The sequence below is a fragment of the Ahaetulla prasina genome, chromosome 2 (genome assembly GCF_028640845.1).
Source record: "Ahaetulla prasina isolate Xishuangbanna chromosome 2, ASM2864084v1, whole genome shotgun sequence".
In the NCBI taxonomy this organism is placed as follows: domain Eukaryota; kingdom Metazoa; phylum Chordata; class Lepidosauria; order Squamata; family Colubridae; genus Ahaetulla; species Ahaetulla prasina.
The window spans coordinates 138,924,540-138,951,733 of record NC_080540.1 but is presented as its reverse complement, the minus strand read 5'-3'; the positions used below and the strand labels follow the sequence as shown (position 1 = coordinate 138,951,733).

General features: G+C 39.2%; 1 protein-coding gene across 4 annotated transcripts in view; it reads left to right on the top strand.

Moving 5' to 3' along the window:
* Positions 1-27,194, top strand: part of LOC131191985 (dynein axonemal intermediate chain 2-like) — an 86,720-nt gene that overhangs the window by 18,610 nt on the left and 40,916 nt on the right. The window contains exons 10-15 of one of the 4 annotated variants that reach the window (XM_058170696.1): positions 3,533-3,756; positions 6,886-7,021; positions 8,059-8,205; positions 8,835-9,062; positions 11,251-11,295; positions 25,972-26,052. In XM_058170696.1, coding sequence (XP_058026679.1) covers positions 3,533-3,756; positions 6,886-7,021; positions 8,059-8,205; positions 8,835-9,062; positions 11,251-11,295; positions 25,972-26,052 — 861 coding nt within the window. Of the gene's footprint in view, positions 1-3,532; positions 3,757-6,885; positions 7,022-8,058; positions 8,206-8,834; positions 9,063-11,250; positions 11,296-13,109; positions 13,235-15,231; positions 15,407-22,756; positions 23,466-25,971; positions 26,053-27,194 lie in introns of those variants that run through there. The other 3 variants (XM_058170699.1, XM_058170700.1, XM_058170698.1) reach the window with 3 other exon arrangements.

The following is a 27,194-nucleotide window of genomic DNA, read 5'->3' as shown; positions in this document are numbered from 1 at the left end:
AAAATATATATTTCTCTGATTAAATATTGTTTACCAAATCCTGACATGAATATAAACCACATGCTTTTATTTACGATACATTGCTTTGAACTTGCTGCTCAGTAGACAGAAACACAATATGGAGTCTTTACAGCAATCTCTGTTTTAGACGTTGACTTTGCAAAGGAAGATTTTCAAGTTCATTTAAATAAATCTCCAATTCAGGCCTTATCTCAACTTTATTTTATTCAGATCCTGCAAGATTCTGTCTTTTAGCACCCTTGACTTCCAGTAAATCGAAGCATCTATACGGTCCAGTCTTTATACAATCCAAAACCTCTCAGGCTGTGGTGAAATGCAAATTTTTTTACTACTGGTTCTGTGGATGTGGCTTGGTGGGCGTGGCAGGAGAAGGATACTGCAAAAACTCCATTGCCACCCCACTCCAGGGGAAGGATACTACAAAATCTCCATTCCCACCCCACTCTGGGGCCAGCCAGAGTTGATATTTGCCAGTACTCCAAACTACTCAAAATTTCTATTACTGGTTCTCAGAACTGCTCGAAATTTCCGCTACCAGAACCTGTCAGAACCTGCTGGATTTCACCCCTACTCTCAGGCACTGTCCTTCCTAAAAGTTTTTTGTTTATAGCATCAGAAACTAAGGATAGCAATATGCCTACTAATATTTAAAGCTCAATAGAAAAATATTTTGACTATAAATTAAGTATGAAATATCTTATAATATTTTAAAGTTTTAAAGGTGTATTAGAATATATTAGCAGTATCGTATAATAGTCGGTCAGCTGAAATTTTGATTATCCACTAATATCTCATCTCTTATGTTGGTTTTTTATATTTCATTGTTATAATTTTTAATATTTTTTAATCTTCTTTTATTAGTATTGTTTTTTATTTCCTTTTTTGACTTTTTAAATTATAATACCTATTAAGTAAAAAAATTGGATTTTTAAAATGGATTTTAAAATCAGGAATAATTTCCTTGTTGTTAGCTGCAAAGTCGTGTCTGACCCATCACGACCCCATGGACAATGTTCCTCCAAGCCTTCCTATCCTCTACCATCCTCTGGAGTCCATTTAAGCTCATGCCTATTGCTTCAGTGACTCTATCCAACCACCTCATTCTCTGTCATCCCTTTCTTCTTTTGCCCTCAATCTTTCCCAGTACTAGGCTCTTCTCCAGTGAGTCCTTCCTTCTCATTAGGTGGCCAAAGTATTTGAGTTTCATCTTCAGAATTTGGCCTTCTAAAGAGCAATCAGGGTTGATCTCCTCTAGGATTGACCGGTTTGATCGCCTTGCAGTCCAAGGGACTCACAGGAGTCTTGTCCAGCACCATAGTTCAAAGGCCTCAATTCTTTGGTGCTCAGCCTTTCTTATGGTAATGATTTCCTATCAAGAACTAAACAGAGCAGTCTTCCCATACAGAGAGAAGAACAGTACAGCTAGTCCTTGACTTGCAACAATTCACCTAGTGACCATTCACAGTTACAACAGCACTGAAAAAGGTGACTTATGACCTTTTCACACTTATGACCATTACAGCATCCCCATGGTCATGCAATTTACATTTGGATGCTTGACATTTTTGTTGGTTGCAGTGTCCCGGAATCATATGATCACCTTTTGCAGCCTTCTGAGAAGAAAATTCAGTGGGGATTCACTTAACAACCATGTTACTAATTTAACAACTGCAGCAATTCACTTAACAAATGTGGCAAGAAAAGTTGTAAAATGGGGCAAAACTTGCTCAACAAATTTCTCAGTTAGCAACCTAAATTTTGGGCTCAATCATCATTGTAAGTTGAGGACTACCTGAAATTCTGTAATTCAGAAATGTGCTGTTTTCCTTTTTTCTAGAAATATAATCTATAAACTATAATAAACCCACGACACGACAACCATTATAAATACATGCCAGTTGCCAAAGATCCTAATTTTTAATCACATACTATGGGCATCCTGTCACAGTCTTAAGTGCAAGGACCAGTTGTAAGTCATTTTTTTTCAGTGCTGCTGTAACTTTGTAAACCAATGCTTGTAAGTCAAAGGCTACCTGTATAAAAGAGGGAAATGCCTTTTGGAGATGAAACTCATAGCAGCAAAAGTGTTTAGGTAATATGGAGAATGAATGCAATATCAATTTAAAAATATGCAGTTAGACCTACAATTTATTTTAATGGCATGGTTATAAATGTTTTGTAGTATACCTTGACAGCCACAGTGTCAAGTTGCTAGGGCTTTATTGGGAGAGTTGACAAGTACTGAAGAACCTTGACCAAATGAATGGACATTAGTGCATAACTGCCTTCCATTTTCAAAAAAAAATGTGCATAGGAATATTTATTATAACCGAAAACTCAGCTCATACGCCAGAGGGCCTTCTGTTCAAACATGCCTGTATGCCATCACGTTATCTAACTTCCCTTTTTGAAGTCTGCAGATGAAGGTTGAAAACTGCATAGTGGATACCAGTGGAATTATTTATCCTAAAAATCCAACTGGCAACATATTGCTCATTTCCATGTTGACAAACACACTTTTTAAACACCGTGTTAAATCTCATTCCAAAGAGACTGCTACTTGAGGTGTGGGGAGGGAGACCAGTGATAATTTACCAGGGAGCTAACTGCTGTAGCCTTATCCCTATAGCCAGTAGGTACAGGTCTCGATAAACATCTTTTTTTTTTTTTGTTACATGGTCAAGCAAGTCCCTAATCAAGGTGAATATAGTTTTCTGAGAAATAGTAGGGTGGCTAAATTGATAAGGACATCTCTGTCTATCACACTTGTGGTCTTATTTTCTCTCTCTTTCTCTCTGTCAAATACACACACACACGCACAGAGAGAGACACACACACACACGGATGAGCACACATATATACACACATGCAGGCTGCAGATCTAACATCAGAGCTTTGAAATAAATTAAGTTCATGCAAAATTCATAAAAGAAGCAGGTTTCTTTTCCCCTGCATTGAAAAAAAATATTCACACACACACACACACACACACTCCATGCTTTGCTGCAGAATTATAAGCTGCCTGTTTAGGGTAACAGACATAATTTCTCGAATCATATTTGCTTCCAAAGTTTGAACTTTATTTCATATTATTCTTTGAAAAGTATACTTGTATTTTCAATATCACAGAGCTTGTCTTTCATATTAAATGGTTATTGCTGTACCCTGTTGTGAAGATATCAAAATATTGTGGTCGATGCAGGTGAGAACATAAAAACGCAGGTGTTAATTATGTGTACATCCTGTTCGCACACCACATGATGACCAGCTAAAATAAAATCATGTCATTTTGAACATTATGAATGCCATGTCTAGACTTTGTTAATAAATTCTGCAGCACTGTTTCTGCAAATAATACTACCCCGTCTTTCTTCTCCATATGCATCGAGCAGACTAGATGGGTAGATTGTTCCTTTTTACTTTACTTTCTTTTTTAGGAAGTATTGTTTGTCAAGCAAATAGAAGTTCCAAACATGCAAGTAATTTGTAACTTTTCATTGGCCTTCCACAGCCAACCAAATTCATGGTGGGAACAGAGCAAGGGATTGTAATTTCTTGTAACCGCAAGGCAAAGACACCTGCTGAAAAAATTGTCTGCACGTTCAGTGGCCACCACGGCCCCATCTATTCTCTTTCAAGAAATCCTTTCTACCCCAAGAACTTTATGACTGTTGGGGATTGGACAGCACGCATTTGGTCAGAAGAGAGCAAAGAATCATGCATCATGTGGACTAAGTAGGTAACTCTGCGAAGCCATTATTTTTAATTTAATTTATTTATAGTTCATATTTCTTAACCGCCCATCTTCCTAGGAGAAGGGCTCTGGGTGCCCAGAGTACAATTTAATCAGTAAAATTATACATTACAATCAGAATAATTTAGGATTATTTTTTAAAAAAAATATAAAACATTTTTTAAAAATTAAAAGATGATGAATTCCAAGATAGGGGATTAGAATACAGGTGAATGGGGGGGGGGAGGTATTCTCATAGGGCCAACCAGTCATATGGTTGTTTGGGCCCCTGTGTCTCCTACACAAGGCTACCCAGCCAAGTTTTGACTCCTTTGCAGAAGGCCAAGAAATTGGGGGCTTTCCTCTCCTCTGAGGGCAAGGAATTCCACAATGCAGGGGCAGCAGCATAAAAGGTCCTCTTCCTAGACCCTGCCAATAACACTGATAGCAGAAAGCAAAAGGCAGGTAAAATATTTGCTTCACATACTTTCTATAAGAATATCAAAGAGGTCTTAACATTTTATTATTGCATAGGTTTTTGTGGATCCCAGCCCATCTGATAAAATGGATTGAAATTCATTCTCAAAAACATATATAATGATACCTTGTTTAACCACAAAGGTGTTATTAGCATCTTCATATGTGAATGCATTTCATATAAATTGTAATGGGATATTAAATGAAAAGTAAAGTGGGGAACTACTTACACTGAAGAGCAAAGTGAGGGGCAAATAACATCTAATGTTTAGAGTTGCCCATTTCACATCCAAGTGACACTGGGCAGCATACAACAAAGCTAAAACAATAAAATTATGTCAATAAATATTAAAAGCATTTAAAAACTATAAAAAAGTTAAATGGGAATAACAAATGGAGGATGTCCATAGTAATGCAGCCATGTCATTAGTTCCCCATCCTTTGGGGTTTCCAGGTCTGATGGCATAACTTTTACATACATTCCTATTTAAAGGGGAGAAGGCATATTCCAGAGGCAAAATGTGGAGGTTCAAAGCAAAGTATCCAGCTTAATCCATGCAGCAAATGAAGAAACTATTTTTAAAAAATAGCCAATTTTGAGTTTCACTTGAAAATTCTTCATAGGTAGGAAACGGAACAGTGAGACTGGCAAACTTAGATGGATTCTATCTGTCAAGTTAGATTTAAATAAAGAAATGCTTCTTTAAGTAAAAATCACAAACATGTGTTACAATAACAAAGTGAAATCTGCAAAAATAATTAACACATTAATTGGAATGAGAAAAGAGCTGGTAAAAGAAGAGATACTTTCTACGTCTCACATTCTCTAATTTCTTTCTATTTCTGATACATTCTGCTTTTTCATTACTCCCAGCCCTCATCCTGTATTACAGTAACTAAAAAGAAGAAGGTCCTGTGTTAGCAGATGGTGGGTTGGGAGGAAAAAAATCATATCGCTTTTTTTTTTTCACTGTCCCGAAACAGCTTCCCTTTTATCTGGGCAGTAGTCATATAATCCTAATTTTTTTTATCAGAGTACATTCTGGGCTCAGAGCCATCAGAAGTCTCCAACTTTGTATCTTCTTCACACTGGTCCATTGTCTCATACGTTGACTGAAGCCTAATCCCTATGGCAACCATTTTTCAATTGTCTGTTTAAAAACCAGAACTCTAGGCTGGGGGGGGGGGCACGGAGGCCTTCCTTCCAAATTAAAGCTAACCATTTTGTTGATTTCATGAATTGAAACTCGGGTTACAGAAATTGAAATGCTTTGGATGAAGAAACTATTTGATCAGAAATGTTTTTGTTTACTGAAAACACATTGTTTTATATAAATTTCAACACTTCCAATTAGGAAGAACTATAACGGCAGTAATGGTAAAGTAAAGAACTATAATGGTAGTAATATCCAAACCTTACTCCCCGCTGCCCCCACCGGTTTAGCTCTGCCTGGTAAGGCCTGTTATTAAGAACACAAAGCCTGCAATTACTGCAGGTTCGAGCCCGGCCCAAGGTTGACTCAGCCTTCCATCCTTTATAAGGTAGGTAAAATGAGGACCCAGATTGTTGGGGGGGCAATAAGTTGACTTTGTAAATATATACAAATAGAATGAGACTATTGCCCTATACATTGTAAGCCGCCCTGAGTCTTCGGAGAAGGGCGGGGTATAAATGTAAACAAAAAAAAAAAAAAACAAAAAAAAAACTTGGTATTACAGAATTTATTGGTTGATTGTTATTTAGCAAGTTCTGCCTCATTCTTTTTCTCACATTTGTCATATCCACACAAATAGATGATGCACATATACACATACCATATATGGTTGGTTAGATGAAAAAATAAATGAATAGAATATCTTCCTCTTTTATCCTGGGAAAGCAGACGACATGCAAACCTGCATGCCTTTTGTAAACAAATTAAAACCATCTTGCTTAAATGTGCTTTTGGGCTGATAGTTGACTTTTGTTACAAATTTTACCCTTTTAGTTTTTACTCTGTATATTTTATCTTGCTATTACTTACCGCAGGGTCTCTTAGGATTAAAGAGGGCTATAAATATTGGAAATAAAGAAATGTCTATAAAAGTATTTGGTACAGGTAATGCTTGACTTATGACCACAATTGAATCCAAAATCTGTTGCTAAGCAAGACATTTGTCAAGTGAATTTTGCCCCATTTTACAACCTTCCATGCCACAATTGTTAAGTGAATCTGGCTTCCCCAATGACTTTGCTTGCCAGACGGTCACAAAAGGTGATCATATAAATCCTGAGACACTGGAAAATTCATGAGTAAATTGTCAAGTGTCTGAATTTTGATCATGTGACCATGGGGATCCTGCAAGGGTCATTAAGTGTGAGAAACGGTCATGTCACTTTTTTCAATCCCTTGGTAACTTCAAAAGGTCACTAAATGAACTATTGTAAGTCAAGTACAATATGCAGGTATTTCAAGCCCAGACCTCAACATTTACAAGTAGGATTCCTGTACTTTGTACAAAAGGACTTACAAATTGCAACTAGCCTAAATGAATCCTTTGTAATAGAAGAGAACAAACATTTACTTATTTAGAGTATTTTTAGGCCATCTTTCAAAGTAGGATTTTCAAAGGGAGACTAGCACAGAAAAAAAAACCCAATATGTTTTTGGCAGATACCATATGGCTTATCTCACAGATGGGTGTTGGAGCACAACTCGACCTGCTGTCTTCTTCACTACTAAGATGGATGGGACCCTTGATGTTTGGGACTTCCTGTTCAAACAAAATGATCCTACACTCCACCTGAAGGTAATTTAAGGACATGGAAAACAACCACGCATGCCTTGCCCCATGAGTTTCTATATCCCTATCTTTTTGTTGTAAGATCTTCTCTCTTAAATTGCATTACTTATAAGATTTCTCTGATTTGATATATCAACTCATACTACTGAGGTCACTTTGCTGGCTCTAGGAATTCATACCCACAATTGTTTTGATGCTACTGTACTGGCATGTCAATCACACAATTTGCCACTTTCTCACCGAGGCAAAATTTTGCACGTATGAAGGTAAATATATGTGTCCCAGGATAATGTTGCAGGATCCTATCTTGGTCAGTCACCAGGACTCAAGGTGTAGTCTTCCAAACTTTCAGACTCTGAAGATGGGCTCCAGTACAAGTGCAAAAGCTCAAAAGACTAAACTTCCGCAAAATTGGATCCTAGAAATTTTGCAGCCCAGTGTGCATTATCATAACTGAAACTAGCCCCAATCCATATTTTAGTAAGGGTGTGCGTGCTTTAAAGTTTCAGTGTAAGACTGTTTGCAAAGAATAATAATCACTGCTGAAACAGAAATGCCCATTTATAAACCTGTTTTTTTCCCTTATTTTTACTTATTTTATTTATAAAGTGTATATGCCGCTCATCTTACTATCGAAAGACAACATAAAAATCAACTTTATAGAAGAAATATATGGGGAGGGAAACCTCTTTTGTTTGACAATTGAATTAGAATAAGATCCAAGGTCTTCAAAACAGGTTGCAATTGCACTCTAGTACTCAATGCACTAAAGTCTAAAGTTAATAGAAAATCAAATTCTAGCCAAATGTCAAGTCAGTTACCTAAGAAGGTGATGAATTGGATATCACTGGATATCTCCAAACAGACTGGATAACTTTCATTAGGATTCCTTCACTGAGTAGGAAGTTGATCTCAATGGCCTAAATGGTTCCTTCTATGAGGATTACATATATTTTATGGTAAGTCTACATGTTGTCTTAAAGATGAGAAAGAGTTGACATGGATATATTTTTTTGCCTCCTGAATTGGTCTTCCCCCGTCAGGTTTGCGACGAGCCTCTCTTCAGTCTGCGTTTGCAGGATAATGGGCGTTTTATTGGCTGTGGATCCAAGCTGGGCACAGTAACGCTTCTGGAATTTTCTTCTGGCCTCTGTACTTTGCAACGGAATGAGAAGAACCTGGCCTCAGCAGTGAGTATCTCCTGCTTGTCGCAAATGGGCAAAGTGCCAGGCAAAAAAACCTCTGAGAACTGAAGTGAAATTGTTCCTTCTCTGGGTTGAATTCGAGTTTTCCATCTTTGTTCTCTATATCCTTTTTTTTCTTAAGTATTCTTGTTAGCATAAATGCCACAACATATGATAGTTCCAAGCAAATTTGGACTGGATCTCAAAAAAAAAAAAAAAAGCTAACCAGAGTCAGAGCGGATTAATATTTGGAAGAGAAACAAACATTTCCATCTTTCTCCCAAGGGAATCAGGTATCAGGTTCAGCCTGAGGAAGCCTTTACTTCCATTGATATAAACCAGCCAAGGTGGTCTGTTAATACTGTCTTTCAAAAGAGCTAAACCACCGTGTACAAGCAATAGTGTTTCATCAAATTATTGCTTTATGAGACAGTAAGTGAGCAGCAGATCCCTTCCATCAATAGAGTGCTGCTGCTGGTGGAATACAAACATTCAGTAATATATTATTGGGACAGGCAATTTTCCCACTATCTACCTGTTATTGGTTCCCTGTAGAATAGAAGAGTGTTGCTATCACAATAACTATGGGCAGAACTTAGTTGAATGCTTTTCACTCATAACAATGTGCATCTCAGATGTTTGAGCGGGAGACGAAGCGAGAGAAGATTCTGGAGGCACGCCACCGTGAAATGCGTCTCAAGGAGAAAACCAAGCTGGAAGGCAAGGATGAAGAGGCCAAAGAAGATGTGGAGGAAGAAAAGCCACATGAAGTTATGAAACGAGTGCATAAAGAGTTCTTTGATGTAATTGAAGGAGAACTCAAGCGCCGTGAGCGAGCTCAAGCCAAATCAAAAATGGAAAAGGTAACTGTGTAACTGGTAACAGGAAGCTCGGTGGGATGTGGGGAAAGGAGGCCTTTCTGAGTGGCAGATGTAATGGGTACAAAACAAAACACCAAAAAAGGATGGAGAGTCTTACAAAAATATTTGTTGGGTGGTACTTATAATATATTTAATCCCATCTCAGAATGAAGATGGGAAGGCAATTTCCCGATATTGTAGATCAAGGGTGCCAAACTCGATTTCATTGAGGGCTGCATCATGGTTGTGTTTGACCTTGGGGGGCTAGGGTGGGCATGGCCAGCTTGACGTCACTTGTTTCGGGGGTGTCTGTGGTAGCCTGAGCACTCTGCCAGCAAAAACGGTCTCCTATGCCGTCCATAGCCCTTGCGAGCTCCATTTTCAGCTGTAACAGCCTCCTGCAACCCTCTGCCAGCGAAAATAGAGCTCAGGCTAAGCTCCATTTTCACTGGCACAGGCACAGTGGGCTGGTCCTTTGCTGTTTCCAGGGTGGCCCCACGGGCCAGCAGGCCAAATCTGGCCTCTGGGCCTTGAGTTTGACACCCCTGCTGTAGTTTACTATATGATACAGGAGCATTTTTGCAAAGCAAAAGGTACAACTCTAAAGATAGTCATAGTTATGATAACTATTTAATTATTTTCTTGAAGAAGATGAGAATTTGTATACAGATGGTCCTCGACTTATGAGTGGTTTGTTAAAAACCATTTGAAGTTACAACAGACCCAAAAATAAGGTACTTACAACTTAGAGTCAAAGTTCTCCCACTATTATGTGACTGTATTTTGGGCACCTGGCAACCAGCCCACATTTATGGCTATTTGCAGCATCCCACAATCACATGACCACGATTTACTATAGGTTTGTTTTTTTTGCCAAAACCCAGCATTTATTTCCAGTTTCTGACAAAAAAACCACTCATTGGAGACAATGGATTTGCTTAATGAATGTGGCATTTGCCACATAATGACCACAATATTCATTCAATGACCATGGTGATTTACTCAATGATCCTACAAAAATCATGATGATTTGCTGATCAGCACAATTTATGACCCTAATTCCGCGCTCAGTTGTAAGTCAAGGACTACCTGTAGATTGTGTTAGAGCATGCCCTCTGCATCAGAGGAATAACCTAACTGTGCAGGATTGCAGCCTAGAATGTTGGTATTTTCTAGGGGATCATTCATTCCTCTTAAAGATCCATATCCAACCTCTAAGCCTTTCCAATTATCTCTCCTATTAAAGAGCAAATGGTTAAAACAGTAATAAAAATAACATCTTGGGCATGAAGAAATTTAGTAGTGAGCAGTTGTATGAAAATTAAAAAGTTAAAGTAAGTAAGAAAAATCATAAAATCAAACAAACTTTCTACAGATGTGTGCAACAAACTAAAATTAATAATAGAACAGAAATCAAACCAACAGCAAGAATGGCAGTAGAGATATAATCCATGTAATCTATTGCTTCATCACAGTTGACATCTTTTTTTAAAAAAAATTCTTTGTTTGATTGTTGTAATTGGGAGTTGGGAGACATGCATATTTATAAATTATTAAATTATTATTATTAAATCATTATGTAATTAAAATCACACAACAAATCACTTTAAAGCTCAGAAGAACAGGATGCTAAAATCAGGATGCACTCAGAAAAAAAATACCAGGTTTTCAGTAGCCACCCTCCTGTGCTGCAAACATGAATGGCTTACAGTGATGATTTTGGCAACTGTTCATATGAGAAAAGATGGTCCCTCAGTGTCAAAGGATTTATAAAGTTTATAAAAAGCATCAATATGTATCAGCTAAAACTTCATCTCTCAGCAAAACTGGAAATACTTTATATTCAATTATTTCTTTGTTCATTTCTTCATGCTTGGCATCTTTTGGAGTTTTATTTAAATCTATGCCTGCTTAAAAGCACCGAATAATGGATTGGCTGGATTTCCCAGAGAATTAGTTCTGCAATCTGGCTAATGTGTTCTTTAGATCTCACCAAACAGATCTGATTTAACTGGGGATCAAAACAGGAGGAACTGAAGTCTTAAAATTTGAGCAAGTTCATGTGGATGAAGGTACTCCTGTAGGCAGTGAGGTTCCAGGGAGCTCAGAGGTAACAAAGTGCAGTATATGAAGAATGATATATGGATCAGTTTCATGTTACTTCATGTATTGAAAGTTCTTTATGTTTTAGGAGCGGGAGTTTGAAGACGATGACAATGAAGTAATTCTTCCTAAGGTTGGTAACCTTTTCCACATTTTGTGACGAATCAGTCTTCCAATAACTGAGAACCTTTGCTGGAGATCACTCCAAAACTTCTGAAGGGGACAATTTTGAGGCAGATTATAGATTCTGTTCATGATGTTTCAAATCTCCAGAATGAAAATAGAATAGAATAGAATAGAATAGAAAGAATAGAATAGAATAGAATAGAATAGAATAGAATAGAATACTTTATTGTTACTTTAAATGTATACTAATGAGCATATCTTAAAATGAAATTTCCTTGCATTCAGCTCTCAAAGGATAACCATTATGCATATACCCACATATACATACATATATGACACAGAGAATGTCACAGACTAGTTCGAATGTATACATAGGCATTGTAAAAAAAAAAAGAAACCTGCGAATTTACAAGACTGATGGCATAGGGAACAAACTGTTACAGAATCTAATAGTCCTGCTAGAAATAGTTTGAAACCTCTTCCCAGAGAAAAGTGAGTGTGTGGGGTCACACCCTCTTCCCTCTGGGGAAGCAAACTGTGAAGTGAAAAGTGGGTATGTGGGGTCTCTAACAAAGCTTTGAGCTCTGAGCACATACACTTATATCCTGAACAACAGGAAGTGAGCTTCCTATAATCTTCTCAGCTGTCCTTACCACTCTCTGTATGGACTTTCTATCTGAGGCACTGCTGCCACCAAACCAAACAGTGATGCAGTTTGTTAAAATGTTCTCAGTCATGTGTCTGTAAAAAGTGGCCAAAACAGGAGGAGAAAGATTTGTTCTCCTCATCTGACACAGGAAATGCTAAAGCTGGTTTGCATGCTTCACTAAAGATAACGTATGAAGAGACCAAGTCAGGTTGTTAGTTATCTAGACCCCCAGATACTTAATACTATTGACCACCTCCACAGCTGCAGCCTTGATACAAAATGGAGTATGATTAAGCTGTGGCTCTTTCTAAAAAAAATAACTACATAAAATAACTACATAATTTTAGAAGATAGGCTGACTAACCAAATAATAAAAACTACTTCAAGTAGAATCAACATACTATGTATCATTCTAATTAGGATACAGATTTGTATCAGTTGGGCTTAATTGTGTTGCTCGGCAAGACAGTTGTTAAGTGAGTTTTGCCCCATTTTACAATCTTTCTTGACACAATTGAAACACTGTAGTTGGTAAGTGACTCGTTTGGTTATTAAGTGAATCTAATTTTCCCCATTGACCTTGCTCGTTCAAAGCCAGTTGGGAAAGTTACAAATGGTGATCATATGAACCTGGGACAGCACAACTATCATGAATACATGCCAGTTACAAGCACCTGAATTTTGATCATGTGACCATGGGGATGTTGCAACAGTCATGCGAAAAACATTCATAAGTCACGTTTTTCGGTGCCGTTGTAACGTCAAACAGTTACTAAATGAATAGTTGTAAATCAAGGATTACCTATACTTAGTATTGTTTCCATTCTGCCTATTAATACAGCCCCAATGGTCATTCAAGTGTGAGCGGCACATTCAGCTAAGTCAGGTGGATCCATCTATACAACATCAAAGATAGTATTATCTAAGGCTACAGGTATTTCATTTTTCAGCATATTGCTGCTCACATTTTAAAACAATTTTATTTGGAAACTCTCACTTAAAAGATGATAAAAACATTTTCTAATTTTCTTTTCATGGTGAGTTTTTTCATGATGGAAAATTCAGAAAAGTTCATGACTAATCTAGAACTCAAAACATGGTAATTCCTTTTGATAGGTCATTATGATTAGTAAAAATTTGGGGGGGAAATAATTATTTTTTTCCCCTCATAGGATGAAAAGGAAGATGAGGAATGAATGTTGTCTTACCTGTATGAAGTTTTCATTTCCTTTGGTGCTTCACTTTCTCTCTTGTTATTTTTTTCTACATAAAATGTTCACTCAATAAAAGTAATAACATGTAACTCTTTTCTCCTCCATTTACTCTTAATGGGAACCAGCAAACTTAGCTTTAAATGTCTCTACCAGGGAAACACATTGTAATTCTCAATCTGAAAGGGACAAAAAATAAAAACAAGCTGAAATTAGTCAATTGATCAGAAAGCATCCACATGAATCTACACCCCATGAAGTCCAAATTCATACACAAACAAAATAGGAAAATAAGCTAGCACTTCTGAGTTGGGATGGGATGGGAGAAAAGAGCAATCTGAATATGAGTCAGCAATGTGATTACAATTGGTCTAGCAGACCTTCTATTCACTAAAGCAAAGAGGCCATAAATCATGGCTTAAAAGCCATAGCGTTGCACTCACACGAGATACTCAGTTACCGTAAAACTATACAAATCTCATAATTGGTTTAGAGCAGGGGTGTCCAAACTTGGTCCCTTTAAGACTTTTGGACTTCAACTCCCAGAGTTCCTCAGCCAGCTTTGCTGGCTGAGGGACTCTGGGAGTTGAAGTCCAAAAGTCTTAAAGGGACCAAGTTTGGACACCCCTGGTTTAGAGTAATACATAAACCACATCATAGATTAAGGTAAAGGTAAAGGTTCCCCTTGCGCATACGTGCTAGTTGCTGCCGACTCTAGGGGGCGGTGCTCATCTCCATTTCAAAGCCAAAGAGCCAGCGCTGTCCGAAGACGTCTCCATGGTCATGTGGCCGGCATGACTAAATGCCAAAGGCGCACGGAACACTGTTACCTTCCCACCAAGGTGGTCCCTATTTTTTCTACTTGCATTTTTAGGTGCTTTTGAAACTGCTAGGTTGGCAGAAGCTGGGACAAGTAACGGGAGCTCATCCCATTACATGGCAGCACTAGGGATTCAACTCCCTGAGCTGCCGACCTTTCGATCGACAAAAGTCCTAGTCCCTGAGCCACCATGTCCCCTGACACCATGTCTCGTCATAGATTACTTGGCCCTAAATGACTAATGCTTCCCCTTATCTCTGCTTCATTATGTACTTCTTGGTTTGTGGCAAACTGTAATTTATTATCACATCAAAACTGGAAGTCTGCGGTTCCTCTAAACCAAGGGTCTGCAAACTTGGCTCTTTTAAGACTTGTGGACTTCAACTCCCAGAGTTCCTCAGCCAGCAAAGCTGATTGAGGAACTCTGGGAGTTAAAGTCCACAAGTCTTAACAGAGCCAAGTTTGCAGACCCCTGCTCTAAACTAACTGCAAGCCATGTTTTGAATTTGATTTGTCCCTTACTGATTCCCACCGATTGTACATCATATTATTCTTTCCAGAGCTGATACTCTCAACAGGTGGAATAACAGCTTTTGAAAGCAAAAATGGCTGCTAGTTGCCCATATCCCCACCCTGAGCTGCCTAAATTTATTTTGGATTCTGCTAGTTGGCAATGTGGAGCTGGTGAATCTGTCTCCCCATGTTAGAAAAATGTTTGTATTAGTTATTATTTTTGTATTATTCTCTTTGCATTAATTATTACTGTATTTAAACTTCTTTAAAGAGAGCACAGTTTCAGAAAAATGAGAAGTAGAGAAAGGTAATCTCTACTTTTGTCTAGGATTGAATGACAGGAGGAATGGGGAGAGGAGTAGCTTGGCAATCTATACCGTGCCCATCTGTTGCTTTATAAATGTTACCCTGAAAGATTGACATGTAATGTCCTGGTAGATTATTATGGTTCCCAGTAGATAGGTTTTCTTTTCAGCATTACAGACCCTTTTTTTTCCAAGAAGAAGGGGTAAAATTTCTTTTTGTTTTGACCACAGAAAATGAGAAGCTGGGGAGACAGTAGTTATCTTCTCTTTTTCCCAATGTGCTAATTCATTACATACCCATTCACAGGACTATCTATCACAGTATCAACAGTACTTGGGGAGAGACAGTATCTTTTCCTACACTCTGCATTTTTTTAAGTTTCCCACCACCATTACCATATTAAAGCATCTGGGCAGTCTGTACTTTTATATTTATTGTTTCCAGAATGACAGGAAAACACCAGGGGTGAAATGCTCCCGGATTGGATAGGTGCACTTCCGAACCGGTAGGGGAAGGTAAGTAGATTTCATCCCTGGAAAACACCCTTTTCTCAAAGGACAAGGTAATGTTTGAACAGACGGCATCCCTCACTCTACCACCCATAAAATATACTGGGAGGGGAACCACACCCAACCAGCACTTTGCCTAGGAGTAATGATAATGGTAATTTAACACTGTGCAAAATCCCTCAGTGGAGGCATTGTGGTGATAACCATTCAACCTATCAAGCAAGTAACTGAACGTAGGGAAACCTGTGAGTCTCTGAATGAACTACAATTTCCAGTTGCCCTACCCAGCAGTGTGAAACCTGAAAGATACACCCCCCCTTGCTCTATGCTTATTTCACTGGCGTATCTTATCGTTACATCATTTGCCCTGGATAATTTTTTTTTAATTTTTATTTACATTTATATCCCGCCCTTCTCCGAAGACTCAGGGCGGCTTACAGTGTGTAAGGCAATAGTCTCATTCTATTTGTATATTTATATACAGAGTCAACTTATTGCCCCCCCAACAATCTGGGTCCTCATTTTACCTACCTTATAAAGGATGGAAGGCTGAGTCAACCTTGGACCTGGTGGGACTAGAACCTGCAGTAATTGCAGGCAGCTGTGTTTTAATAACAGGCTTCTTACAGCCTGAGCCACACCGCAGCCCAATTTCACCTAAACATTCATGGACATTGGAGTGAAATTGTAAAAAGCTCAAGTATATGCTTGATTAGTTAGCTCCAGTGAGCACCAAACTATCTAGAAATGCCATGGGCACTATTGGCTTTGGCAATATATTGAATTGCTGGCCTCTGCTTTATATGTAAGGATATTTCATTGTGGAAGATTCTGACTATCATCAAATGCTTCAGAAAGGCATCTGTGGCCCCACTATAAAACATTCAGGCTAACTTCCCCAGTGTGGTATAACTTCTTGAAATTCTGCTCCCAACATTCCCTGCCAGCATAGTATTATAAGTTCCACATTTCTGGGGGACAGCAGATTGAAGGAGATTGCCTTAACAGGCCAATGGTGGTGCAGAAAAAAAAACATAGACAAATTCAGGCCAACAACAAACTGCTAATTAGCCAAGTCAACTCAAGCCATGGGACTCTTTCATTGGTTGGTAGTAGGAAAGCTAAAAGATACTTTGGCATTGATTGATACTGTTACAGTGATCAGAGTTCCCTCAATTTTCTTCTAAAAATAAACAAAATATTGGCATCACTGTTTGGAAAGTTCTACTTTAGAGTATCAATTTCTCCATTCTGAACTAACTCATTTGCTAGTTGATCATATCAATATCCTTGTGCCCTTCATGCTCCAGGTTTATTTCATATACCTATATGCATGTTTTACAATGACAAAGCTCTTATACTTTTAAAATAAGCACATATAGTCACCAAGCAAGGGCCTAAATAGAGATAATAATGAACAAGAAAGTAATATTTGTTGACATTCAATTCTAAAAGGCACCAGACTTTCTACGATTGGAAAAAATTGATAACTCTATTCAAAGTTAAGAAATGGTAGTCCCAAAGGTGCTTTTTCAGGAGGCAACTGGACTTCCTTATTTTTTATTTTGAAGAGAATGTTGAAGAAAAATTGCAGACTACAGGAACTAGGAGCACTACTCAGGTGACCCTGAGGACACAGATAAACCTCCAAGTACTTCAACAACCTTCTAAAACAGCGGTTCTCAACCTGAGGGTCGCGACCCTGTTGGGGGTCGAATGACGATTTGCCAGGGGTCGCCTAAGAAATATGGGAAGTACACTTGCGAGTCGAAGAATCGCGCTCCAATGGTTGACTCCACAAGCCAGCTGCAGGCTCTTCAAATCGCTAGCCGAATTCGGCTTCAGGCGCGATGAATTAAAAAAGAGAGAAATCTTTGCTCTGATGTCTCCCTCTCAAGCCAGCTGCAATCACTCCCAATCGCTAGCCTAATCTGGCTTCAGGCGCGATAAACTTAATAGGGGAGGAGTCTCCGCTTTAATGCCTCCGTCCTCAAAGCAATCGCAAGCAATTCAGATCGCTAGCCAATACGGCTTCAGGCGCGATAAATAAAAAAAAAACAGTTTGCCGCTTTTTTCCCCTCAGCGTGCTGAGGCGCGCTGAGATCGCTGCCTATCACCACGATGAAATCAATCAGCGATCTTCCAGAAGCACATCAGGGGAAGCCCGTGGTCACTTTCAGGGAATTTCTGCTAAACAGAAGAAGTAATCCACAAAGGCTCACAGTGGTAATCCAGGAAATGAACGTTAAGAAAAGAAAATATAGTGACGGTTTTTTACGGTACGGTTTTACTTCAATAGTTACAGCAGGAATTGAGAAACCCCAACGCGTTATTTGTAAAGAAGTTCTATCAGCCGAATCTATGAAGCCGAACAAACTGAAACGTCATTTTGATAGCAAGCATCCGATAGCAAGCATCCAAGGACACCCAGTATTTTAGATTTAAAGCTGATGGAGTCAAGAAAGCCAGACTTGACTCTGGTGGCAAGTACCATAAACAAAACATAGCAGCCGTTGAAGCTTCTTATTTGGTGGCTCTCAGAATCGCCAGAGCTATGAAACCTCACACCATTGCTGAGGAGTTTTGGCCAGCGGCCAAAAACATTGTTTGAGTTATGATTGGAGCCGAATTTGTTACTAAATTGAGTGCAATTTCCTTATCTAATGACACTGTTCACAGAATAGCTGACATGTCTGCTGATATTATCGATCATGTAATCCAGGAAATGATATCTGCTCCACTTCCAATATTTAGCATCCAGCTTGATGAATCCACAAACGTTGCAAATTGTTCACAATTACTGGTTTACATGAGGTATATAAATGATGGTGATTTTAAAAACGAGTTTCTCTTTTGCAAACCTCTTGAAACGACTACTACAGCATGTGATGTATTTGACAAAGTTGGTTCATTTCTGGAAAAATATAAAATCTCTTGGGAAAATATTTGTGGTGTCTGCACAGATGGTGCTCCAAGTATGCTAGGATGTTGGTTGGATTTCAATGAATGAGTCACCAAAAGTCATCGGAACTCACTGTATGAGTTCATCGACTGTTCATCGACATATATTAGCAACAAAGACACTGCCACAAGAATTACAAGAAGTAATGAAAAACGTCATTAATTCTGTCAATTTTGTGAAAGCGAGTGCTTTAAACAGTCGACTGTTTTCAAAACTTTGTAATGAGTTGGATGCATCCAACAATGTTTTGCTATTTCACACTGAAGTGAGATGGTTGTCGAGAGGAAAAGTTCTAAAACGTGTTTTTGATCTTCGTGATGAACTAAAACAGTTTTTTAATCAGAAAGCAAAACCATAGTTCGAAGCACTTTATAGCGATGAAAGTGAACTACAGAAAATAGCCTATCTGGTTGACATCTTTGCCATCTTGAATGAGTTAAATTTATCACTGCAAGGACCAAATGCAACATGCCTCGATTTATCTGAAAAGATCCGATCCTTCCAAATGAAACTTCAGCTTTGGCAAACAAAATTGGACAAAAATAAAATTTACATGTTGCCAACCTCACAAGCTTCCTAACAAACAGGAAGCAGCAGGTGAAGCTAAGCAAGATCACATCAAATACCTGTACAATTAGCACAGGGGCCCCCCAAGGCTGTGTGCTCTCCCCACTTCTCTTCTCTCTGTATACCAATGACTGCATCTCCAATGATCCATCTGTTAAGCTACTGAAGTTCGCAGATGACACAACAGTGATTGGTCTCATTCAAGACAATGACGAATCCGCATATAGACGAGAGGTCGAACGACTAGCCTTGTGGTGCAACCAAAACAATCTGGAACTGAACACACTCAAAACCGTAGAAATGGTGGCAGACTTTAGGAGAAACCCTTCCATACTTCCACCTCTCACAATACTAGACAACACAGTATCAACAGTAGAAACCTTCAAATTTCTAGGTTCTATCATATCGCGAGATCTAAAATGGACAGCTAACATCAAAAACATCATTAAAAAAGGACAACAAAGAATGTTCTTTCTGCGCCAACTCAGTAAGCTCAAACTACCCAAGGAGCTGCTGATTCAGTTCTACAGAGGAATTATTGAGTCTGTCATTTGCACCTCTATAACTGTCTGGTTCGGTTCTGCAACCCAACAAGAAAGACACAGACTTCAGAGGATAATTAGAACTGCAGAAAAAATAATTGCTACCAACCTGCCTTCCATTGAGGACCTGTATACTGCACGAATCAAGAAGAGGGCCCTGAAAATATTTACAGACCCCTCGCATCCTGGACATAAACTGTTTCAACTCCTACCCTCAAAACGACGCTATAGAGCACTGCACACCAGAACAACTAGACACAAGAACAGTTTTTTCCCGAAGGCCATCACTCTGCTAAACAAATAATTCCATCAACACTGTCAAACTATTTACTGAATCTACTATACTATTCTACTATTTACTGAATCTACTATTCACTACTATTAATCGTCTCATAGTTCCCATCACCAATCTCTTTCCACTTATGACTGTATGACTATAACTTGTTGCTGGCAATCCTTATGATTTATATTGATATATTGACCATCAATTGTGTTGTAAATGTTGTACCTTGATGAACGTATCTTTTCTTCTATGTACACTGAGAGCATATGCACCAAGACAAATTCCTTGTGTGTCCAATCACACTTGGCCAATAAAAATTCTATTCTATTCTATTCTTATCTGCTTTCTATGAGGAAAATGGCATTGAACCTAACAAACGGAATACAATGATAATTTCTGTGAAAGAACATTTGCACGTGCTTGCGGATGAAATTTCATCATACTTTCCAAATCTACATGACATCCCATTTGCACTTGCCAGAAGTCCATTCACAAAGTTGAAGATGTTCCTGAGACATCACAGGAAGAGTTTATTGAACTCGTTAATAGCGATGCAGCGAAAAATGATTTCTCTTCAATGTCAGTTACACAATTCTGGATCAAGTTTTTGCAGTCAAATCCTGTTCTGTCTGAGACTGTGTTGCGCCTTCTTCTTCCATTTCCAACAACATATCTTTGTGAAACAGGGTTTTCCAGCCTGTTAGTTATCAAGTCTAAATACAGAAGTAGACTTGATGCAGAAGATGACCTTCGTTGTGCTCTTGCAAACACTGCCCCGAGAATTCCTGATCTGGTGAAACAGAAACAAGCTCAACCTTCGCACTGACGTTGGCTTGCTTGCACATACTGTCGCAACAATTTTGTAGCAATGTAGTTTGCTGTAGTTAAGATTGTTGTCCATGCTCCGCCATGCTTTTCAAATTTTCACATCAGTATGCAACATGAATATGGTGAATACCCAATAGAAAAGTAAATAAATGCAAGTCATAAAGATAAAAATTCATTTATTTGTAATTTAATTATAAGCAGAAATATATTTTGCACAAAATATAATTACATATTGTTTCGTGATTAAACATAAAGCTTTGGCTATGTTCAGTTTGTAACAATGAAAATACATCCTGTATATCAGATATTTACATTATGATTACGATTTATAACATTAGCAAAAGTATAGTTACTTAGGCCTATGAACGAAAATAATTTTACGGTTGGGGTCGCCATATCGTGGGGAATTGTATTAAAGGGGTCGCAGCACTATAAAGGTTGAGAACCACTGTTCTAAAAGGATGCAAATGACCACCTGTCTGTAAGGAATATAAATCCTTCCATTCCCCACTATCCTGTCACAGCTGAAGAAGCTTCTTGGAGGAGAAGTGGGATACCTTCAAAAGAAAAAACAAGAAAGGCCAGTTTCCTCCTGAAAAAGCACTTTTGGGACAACCATGACCTGCATGGTCGAGTCTCTACAGACCATAAGAAATGGTAGAAATATGTCCTTCTTTAGCCCTTTGATGTTATTCATCTCTTCGTTTTCCTCCTTTTCTCCACCTATTCATAATTGTGAGTTTTACCAGACATCTGATTTCTACAAGTCTTTTAAGTACTGCCAATAGATTAGGCTCCCTTTATAAGAAAAGGGATCTAATACTTATGCTACTACAAAAAGATAACTATATCACCCTAGCTCTCATATCTTTCCACGGTTGTATCCAATGACACAAAATGCTGCTACAACAAATTTTTTATTACGATGTTACCTTCATCTGATCCTCTGCCCATATCTGAAGCAACGTTATGTCCTCAACTGTTTCAATGCTAAATTAGCATTTTCCCTCCTTAGCCATGGATGCAATCTGCCATAATTCATGGGCATTCTATCAATCATGAGGTCAGATGATCCTCCAAAGGATGGCACCATCCTAATTCCTAATGGCCAGCTTCCTTTTTCTCTGGACCCTGCGCATAGCCCTCCACGACTATTCTGGCCAGTGGGAATGCCTGGATCTTTTCAGCTGGTTTCTTGTGCCCAGACTTGGCTTGGCTTTGAAAGAGGATCAGCCCAACTAATGGATATGACTGTGCCTATTGTATGTCCACACCACATTACAGAATACCTTTGTGTCTGAACGCAATCTCATTATTAGTATGGTAGGTGTGATCATCTGTGTGGTGGAACAGAAATCTCCTTACACCACCCTTATCTGTCAGATGCTAAGTCAGACTGCCATGTTGCTTCCTCATGTATCCATTTCTTGTTTTAATTTTCTTCTCCCTGAATTAGCATAAATTGAGGGGATTCCCACTAGACCACTTCCACTAGGATGGGGAGACCTAGGTTCAGCCATGGAAACTATGGGGACTTTAGCCTAAATACAAATCTCTCTGTCCGACCCATCTCAACCAGAGGGAAAAAATCAGACTTATGTGTATGGTGTGTACCTTAAACTCCTAGAGCAGGGATTCTCAGGTGAAACTATTATCAACCATATGGTGTTCAAGTGATTATTTTAAGTATTTCTCCATAGCATCCTTATTCCACAACCACTACAAAAAGTACAAATGTGAAATACAATGAATGAGGATTTCACTTGCCCCGGCTCCTTTTCAATCAATACATTTTGTTGAAGACTATTCATGACCAGAAAGTTTGCCCTAACAGATATTGTTGTTATGCCAAGAGGTACATACAATAATTCAAATGCAAAATAACAATATAAACTTAATTTTAGATTACATTTTGGGTACAAAATCTATTTTAAAAAGCCTTTAAATTAGAGGAAGTGTACATATATGCCACCATAATCATTTTACTTGCCAAAAAGTGTTAACTCCCGTGCTCTTAAGACCAAAAAAAAAATTAGAAAGGGGACTCTTGGCTTCACTGGATGTTCCCTGCATTCCCAAATGTTTATTCAGTTTCTTCAACCGAAGAAAGTTTGAGAAACAATGCATCAAAGGAAAAACATACCTAATGAAATTATTTTTAATGAACAAAGGAAGGACTATTGTAAACCATTCACCTTTTTCGCGCCAATTACAAATGAAAGAGCTCCCACCCCGTAATCCCATCCTTTCACCGGAATCTTCCTCCGGATTTGTGGGGGAAATAACAGCGCCGTGCGCAAGCTAAGAGAGTAATGATGTTATGGACGGCACCGTCAAACCTTCCGGCCTCCGGTTCCCGCACTGCAAAAGTCGCGCCTCTGAAACCGGGCGCGCTTTTGCCGGCTCGGCCAGGCGATCTCGGCTTTCCCTTCCACGCCGGCCGGCAGAGAGCGACGGAGAGCCGCTCAAACTCCAACTCAGCCAATGGTGAGCCACCGAATCAGCCGGAGGAAGTCTCCCGCGCACCCGGTTGTTGTGTACAGTTTGGAAAGATCTCCAGGGGACTCGAAACACCAGGAGGCAGGCGAGGAGAGGCGGCGGCCGGCCACCGGCAGATTCCCTGCACACCGGTCCCAGATGGAGGGCGGCAGCGGCAGAACTCTCCGAGGGGAGACCCAGCCCGGGCGCCCGCTTGCCAGCTGTCTCTCCAAAGGGAGGGTGGTGTAATTGGGTAGGTGGGTGGGCGGACTCCAGTACCCGTTGAATGGCGGCGCCCAAACACCTGTCATTAGTTTCGCGGGGAGATTTAATCTAGCTCAGAGCAGAACCCCCGTGTGTGCCCGACGACATCCAGGAGTCCGGAGAATCTGGCAGTGCGCGAGGGATCCACACGTGGTGTAGCTTCGCTTGCCCGAGCCTGCCTTGCCTGGGCCACTTAAGTTACCATCATGAAGGAGACCAGAGAGTCCAAGGATCAGCAGCTCACGGTGAGTGGAAGTGACTTCCTCGCCTCTTTCGGGCAGTCAAAAGAACCAGGGCAAAAAGCTAGGGGCCCTGGAGGGTGAGACCCAAAAGGGTCGGACTCTTAAATTCCCAGGATTCTCAGCCAGTATCATCAATAAAAGCAAGAAGTTGGTGCAGCTTGAGAAAGAGAGGGTGCAAAGCCCTTGCGGAACTAACTAATAGATATTGGAGAGGAACATTTAATAGGGTTTTTATTAAAACGGTTTTCTTCCATTCTAGTGGCAAGAAGAAACAACCAAATGCAGCAGAATGAAATTATTTGATTTGTTCCTTAATAAGTACACGAAATATGAGAGGAATGGTTGTAAGGCTGTCTTCTGGATTTAAGAGACCCGTCTCATCTCAAGAGGGATCTGGCCTTACCTGTTTCCATCAACGTAGTCTGTCCCATAAATTGAAATAGCAATATACATAAAATTCCATTAAATCTTATGCCGTAGAGTGAAGTGGTCAAACTGCACTGCAAATAATGTCCAGCTCAAGAGAACAATACTCACATTTTCTCCATATTATGATTTTTTGTTACCTAGATACAGTTGTTTGGATTTGTATGGCTAATCAATGCTCTCTGTCATTAGTGCCAAAGGAAATGGGAGTCAGTGACACTTAGCTTCTTTGTTTTAAAGTTTCCCTAGCTGGGCCTTTCAAAAATAGTGGGTGTTTTCTGATCATAATTCTGTGTTCATGGAATGTATATTATAAGCACGATGTTAATTGTACAATTTTATCTTTATAAATTGATGCTAAGATAAGAAAGTGCTTTCCTGATCAGATTCAGTGTTGCTGTCTTATACAGTTTATTATGTTTTGCATTTTTAGTACATATAGTTGAGCAATATGAAGAAAAGTAAAAGAGATTTCCACTCCCTGGAGCTTCCACTGTAAAATAAAGCCGTTGTAGGAGGCAGCAGAATCCAGTAGAAATATGAATGGAAAGGATGTGTAGTTAGCCTTGATTGCTCACTAGAGTTAAAAAAAAAAAGTATAAATTGGAAATAGCTATCTCTTGCTGAGGATGTGTATAGCTTTTTCAAACATGGTTTATAAGCTGTGTTTCATAATTTAAATCATTCAGTTGTATGTAAATATTAAACATTAATGTGCAATTAAACATTCAGTTCAAGGACAACATTTGTAAAGCTATTTTGAAAATATATTGCATTGGAATACAAATCTATTGTATCCTTCCTTCCACCCTTCTGAGATCGGTAAGATGAGGATCCAGATGGTTTGGGGCAATATGTTGACACTGTAAACTTATAGAGGGTTGTAAAGCACTGTGAAGTAGTATATAAGTCTAAGTGCTATGCTATTGTACTGGAGCATTGGAAGTGATTACTTTTGTCCTCAGTGCTATGATGGGGGATGTCTATGGAGATTCTCAGTCATCCAGGTCATGGTTGTCCCAAAGGTGCTTTTTCAAGAGGCAACTGGACTTTCTGGTTTTCTTTGAAGATGTTTCGCTTCTCATTCAAGAAGCTTCAGAAGAGCTGAAGAAGCTTCTTGGATGAGAAGCGAAACGTCTTCAAAGAAAAACCAGAAAGTCCAGTTGCCTCTTGAAAAAGCACCTTTGGGACTGCTGTGGTGTGTGTGTGTGGATAAAAGTGTATGAAATAGATTTCAAAAGTGAAATAAGACTCCTTAAAGAATCCTTTCAGAGCTGCCAAGGTATTTATACAAGGAAGAAATCTTTTTTGGAAAATGAACCATCATAGAAATTTTGCCTAGCTTCACAAGAAATAGTTTAATTGTCTGTGAAATTAACAATGCCATGAGATGTACTTTCTAGGTTTGGAGCAGGGAAACTGTGTGCCCCCCCCCCATTGCAATTTTTGAACAACTCTGAACAGATATTTTAGAATTGCCAGTGGTGAGCGAAATTAATAGTTGTGGTTCAGCGAATTTTGGATGATGGACAGCCTGGTTTCTACTCAAACGGCATGAGGAACAGATGGCAAGATGCATTAAAATTCATCTCAGGATAACAGATAAAGCCCTGCTGATAAGACGAGGGGGTTGTGCTTTGGTGTTCACCCCTTTGTTGTCTATATGAGAAACAGTGAACTGAAGTCACTAAATCTCTGGAGGCTTTACAGATTGAATGGGATGAATCTTATAGGCTGACGTGGCTGTAGCTGGATATGTTGTTCCAGAAATGCTGCTGTCCAGGTGGTGTTTCCTTTCCTCCCAAGGAAAAAGCCTCTCATTGTCTGTTTGCGGCTACCTGCCAGGGCCTCAGAGAGACACCGATGATTTTCTCTCTGTAGTGATAGACGGACTCAGGTGAGGCACACTGGGCAGGGAAGAACTTGGGAATTGAAGAAACTCTGCTTACACTTTGGGCCTTGGATGGCCAGGGCACGGAGACTGAGGACTTCCATGCAGGTGCTCATTTTTCTCTCTGTTGTTCTTTGGCTATTTCATGAATTGCGAGATACCTCATCACTCATCCACCTTCTTGTATTTTAGGTGGCACTTCGCATTCGGCCAATCAGCATGGCAGAGCTGGAAGAAGGAGCCACACTCATTGCTCACAAAGTGGATGACCAGGTATTGTGAGATCCCTTTCTGATAAATGGGTAGAATTTAGTTGAGCCTCATTTTATGAACTGATCTTTGAAGCTAGAATTAAAATGAATTTCAGGAAATGCTCCCTCCTCCCACATGAGGCGGAAACACATTTCATTTGTTTAAAAACTCACATCAATACAGCATAATGCAAGTCTGAAGTTCGAGTTCAGATTTTATACAGGAGCTGGTAGCGAGGGGAAGCATTACCATTTAACGTAAAGAAATTTTTTTGGGTCAGTACCCCGTCATCTGAAAGTTATTCTGAATTCCAGAAATGAGGAAAGAAAAGGCATTCTATCCACAGAAAAAGTTATTCTATTCGGAGTTACGGTCTATAATTTTTTTTTGCCACTGTCTATGGTGGCAAGGCTTAATTGAACAAACCCCAGAGGCTGGTACTAGATTGCCGATCTTGGCATATACACGAAAATAAAAACACCTTTATTATAGATCTCAGACTATGCGTCCATCTAACAAGCTGCTGTATACTCTGACTGGCAGCAATCAGGTCTCAGACAAATAAAAAGCAGCACATAATGGATCAAAGTCTGGTCCTTTGAACTGGAGTTTCAAGGAAATAACTTGCCATCTGTAACTTTGAGATACTGTAGTGTACTTTTTCCCAAGTGATATGTTCTATGTAGTTTTCCTCTTTAGCTCTGGGTGGTTGTTAAGCTTGTTTGAAGTTCTTCAGAGCATGGATGTTAAAGTCTGATTCTCACTTTCTTCAAAAACTGAACTTAGCTAGTTGAGGCTCTTCTTGGCCATCAAAGCTCTCGGAAATATATCTTATTAGTAACTGCTAAGTAGCCTTGCTCGGTTCCCATTTGCTGAAGTCAGGAGGGAAATTAGTATGTTGATTAAAAGGATATATTTTCTCTTCTCTTGAGAACTAATGAGAAGACTTGACTATGATTGACCCAACAAGTCTGACTCCTGAGACCCAGACAGTCCCCTGCGGGAACCACAATGTTGTATCTACATGCTATATTTGTTAGGGTTGAGAAATTACGTCATGGCTGAACATTTGTGACAGATAGTTTTTGCAGTTTGGGGAGATAAGTTTTGTAAGTCTACTTTGTATTTATTGTACAGACAAACCCATTGTGCATGTGCCATGG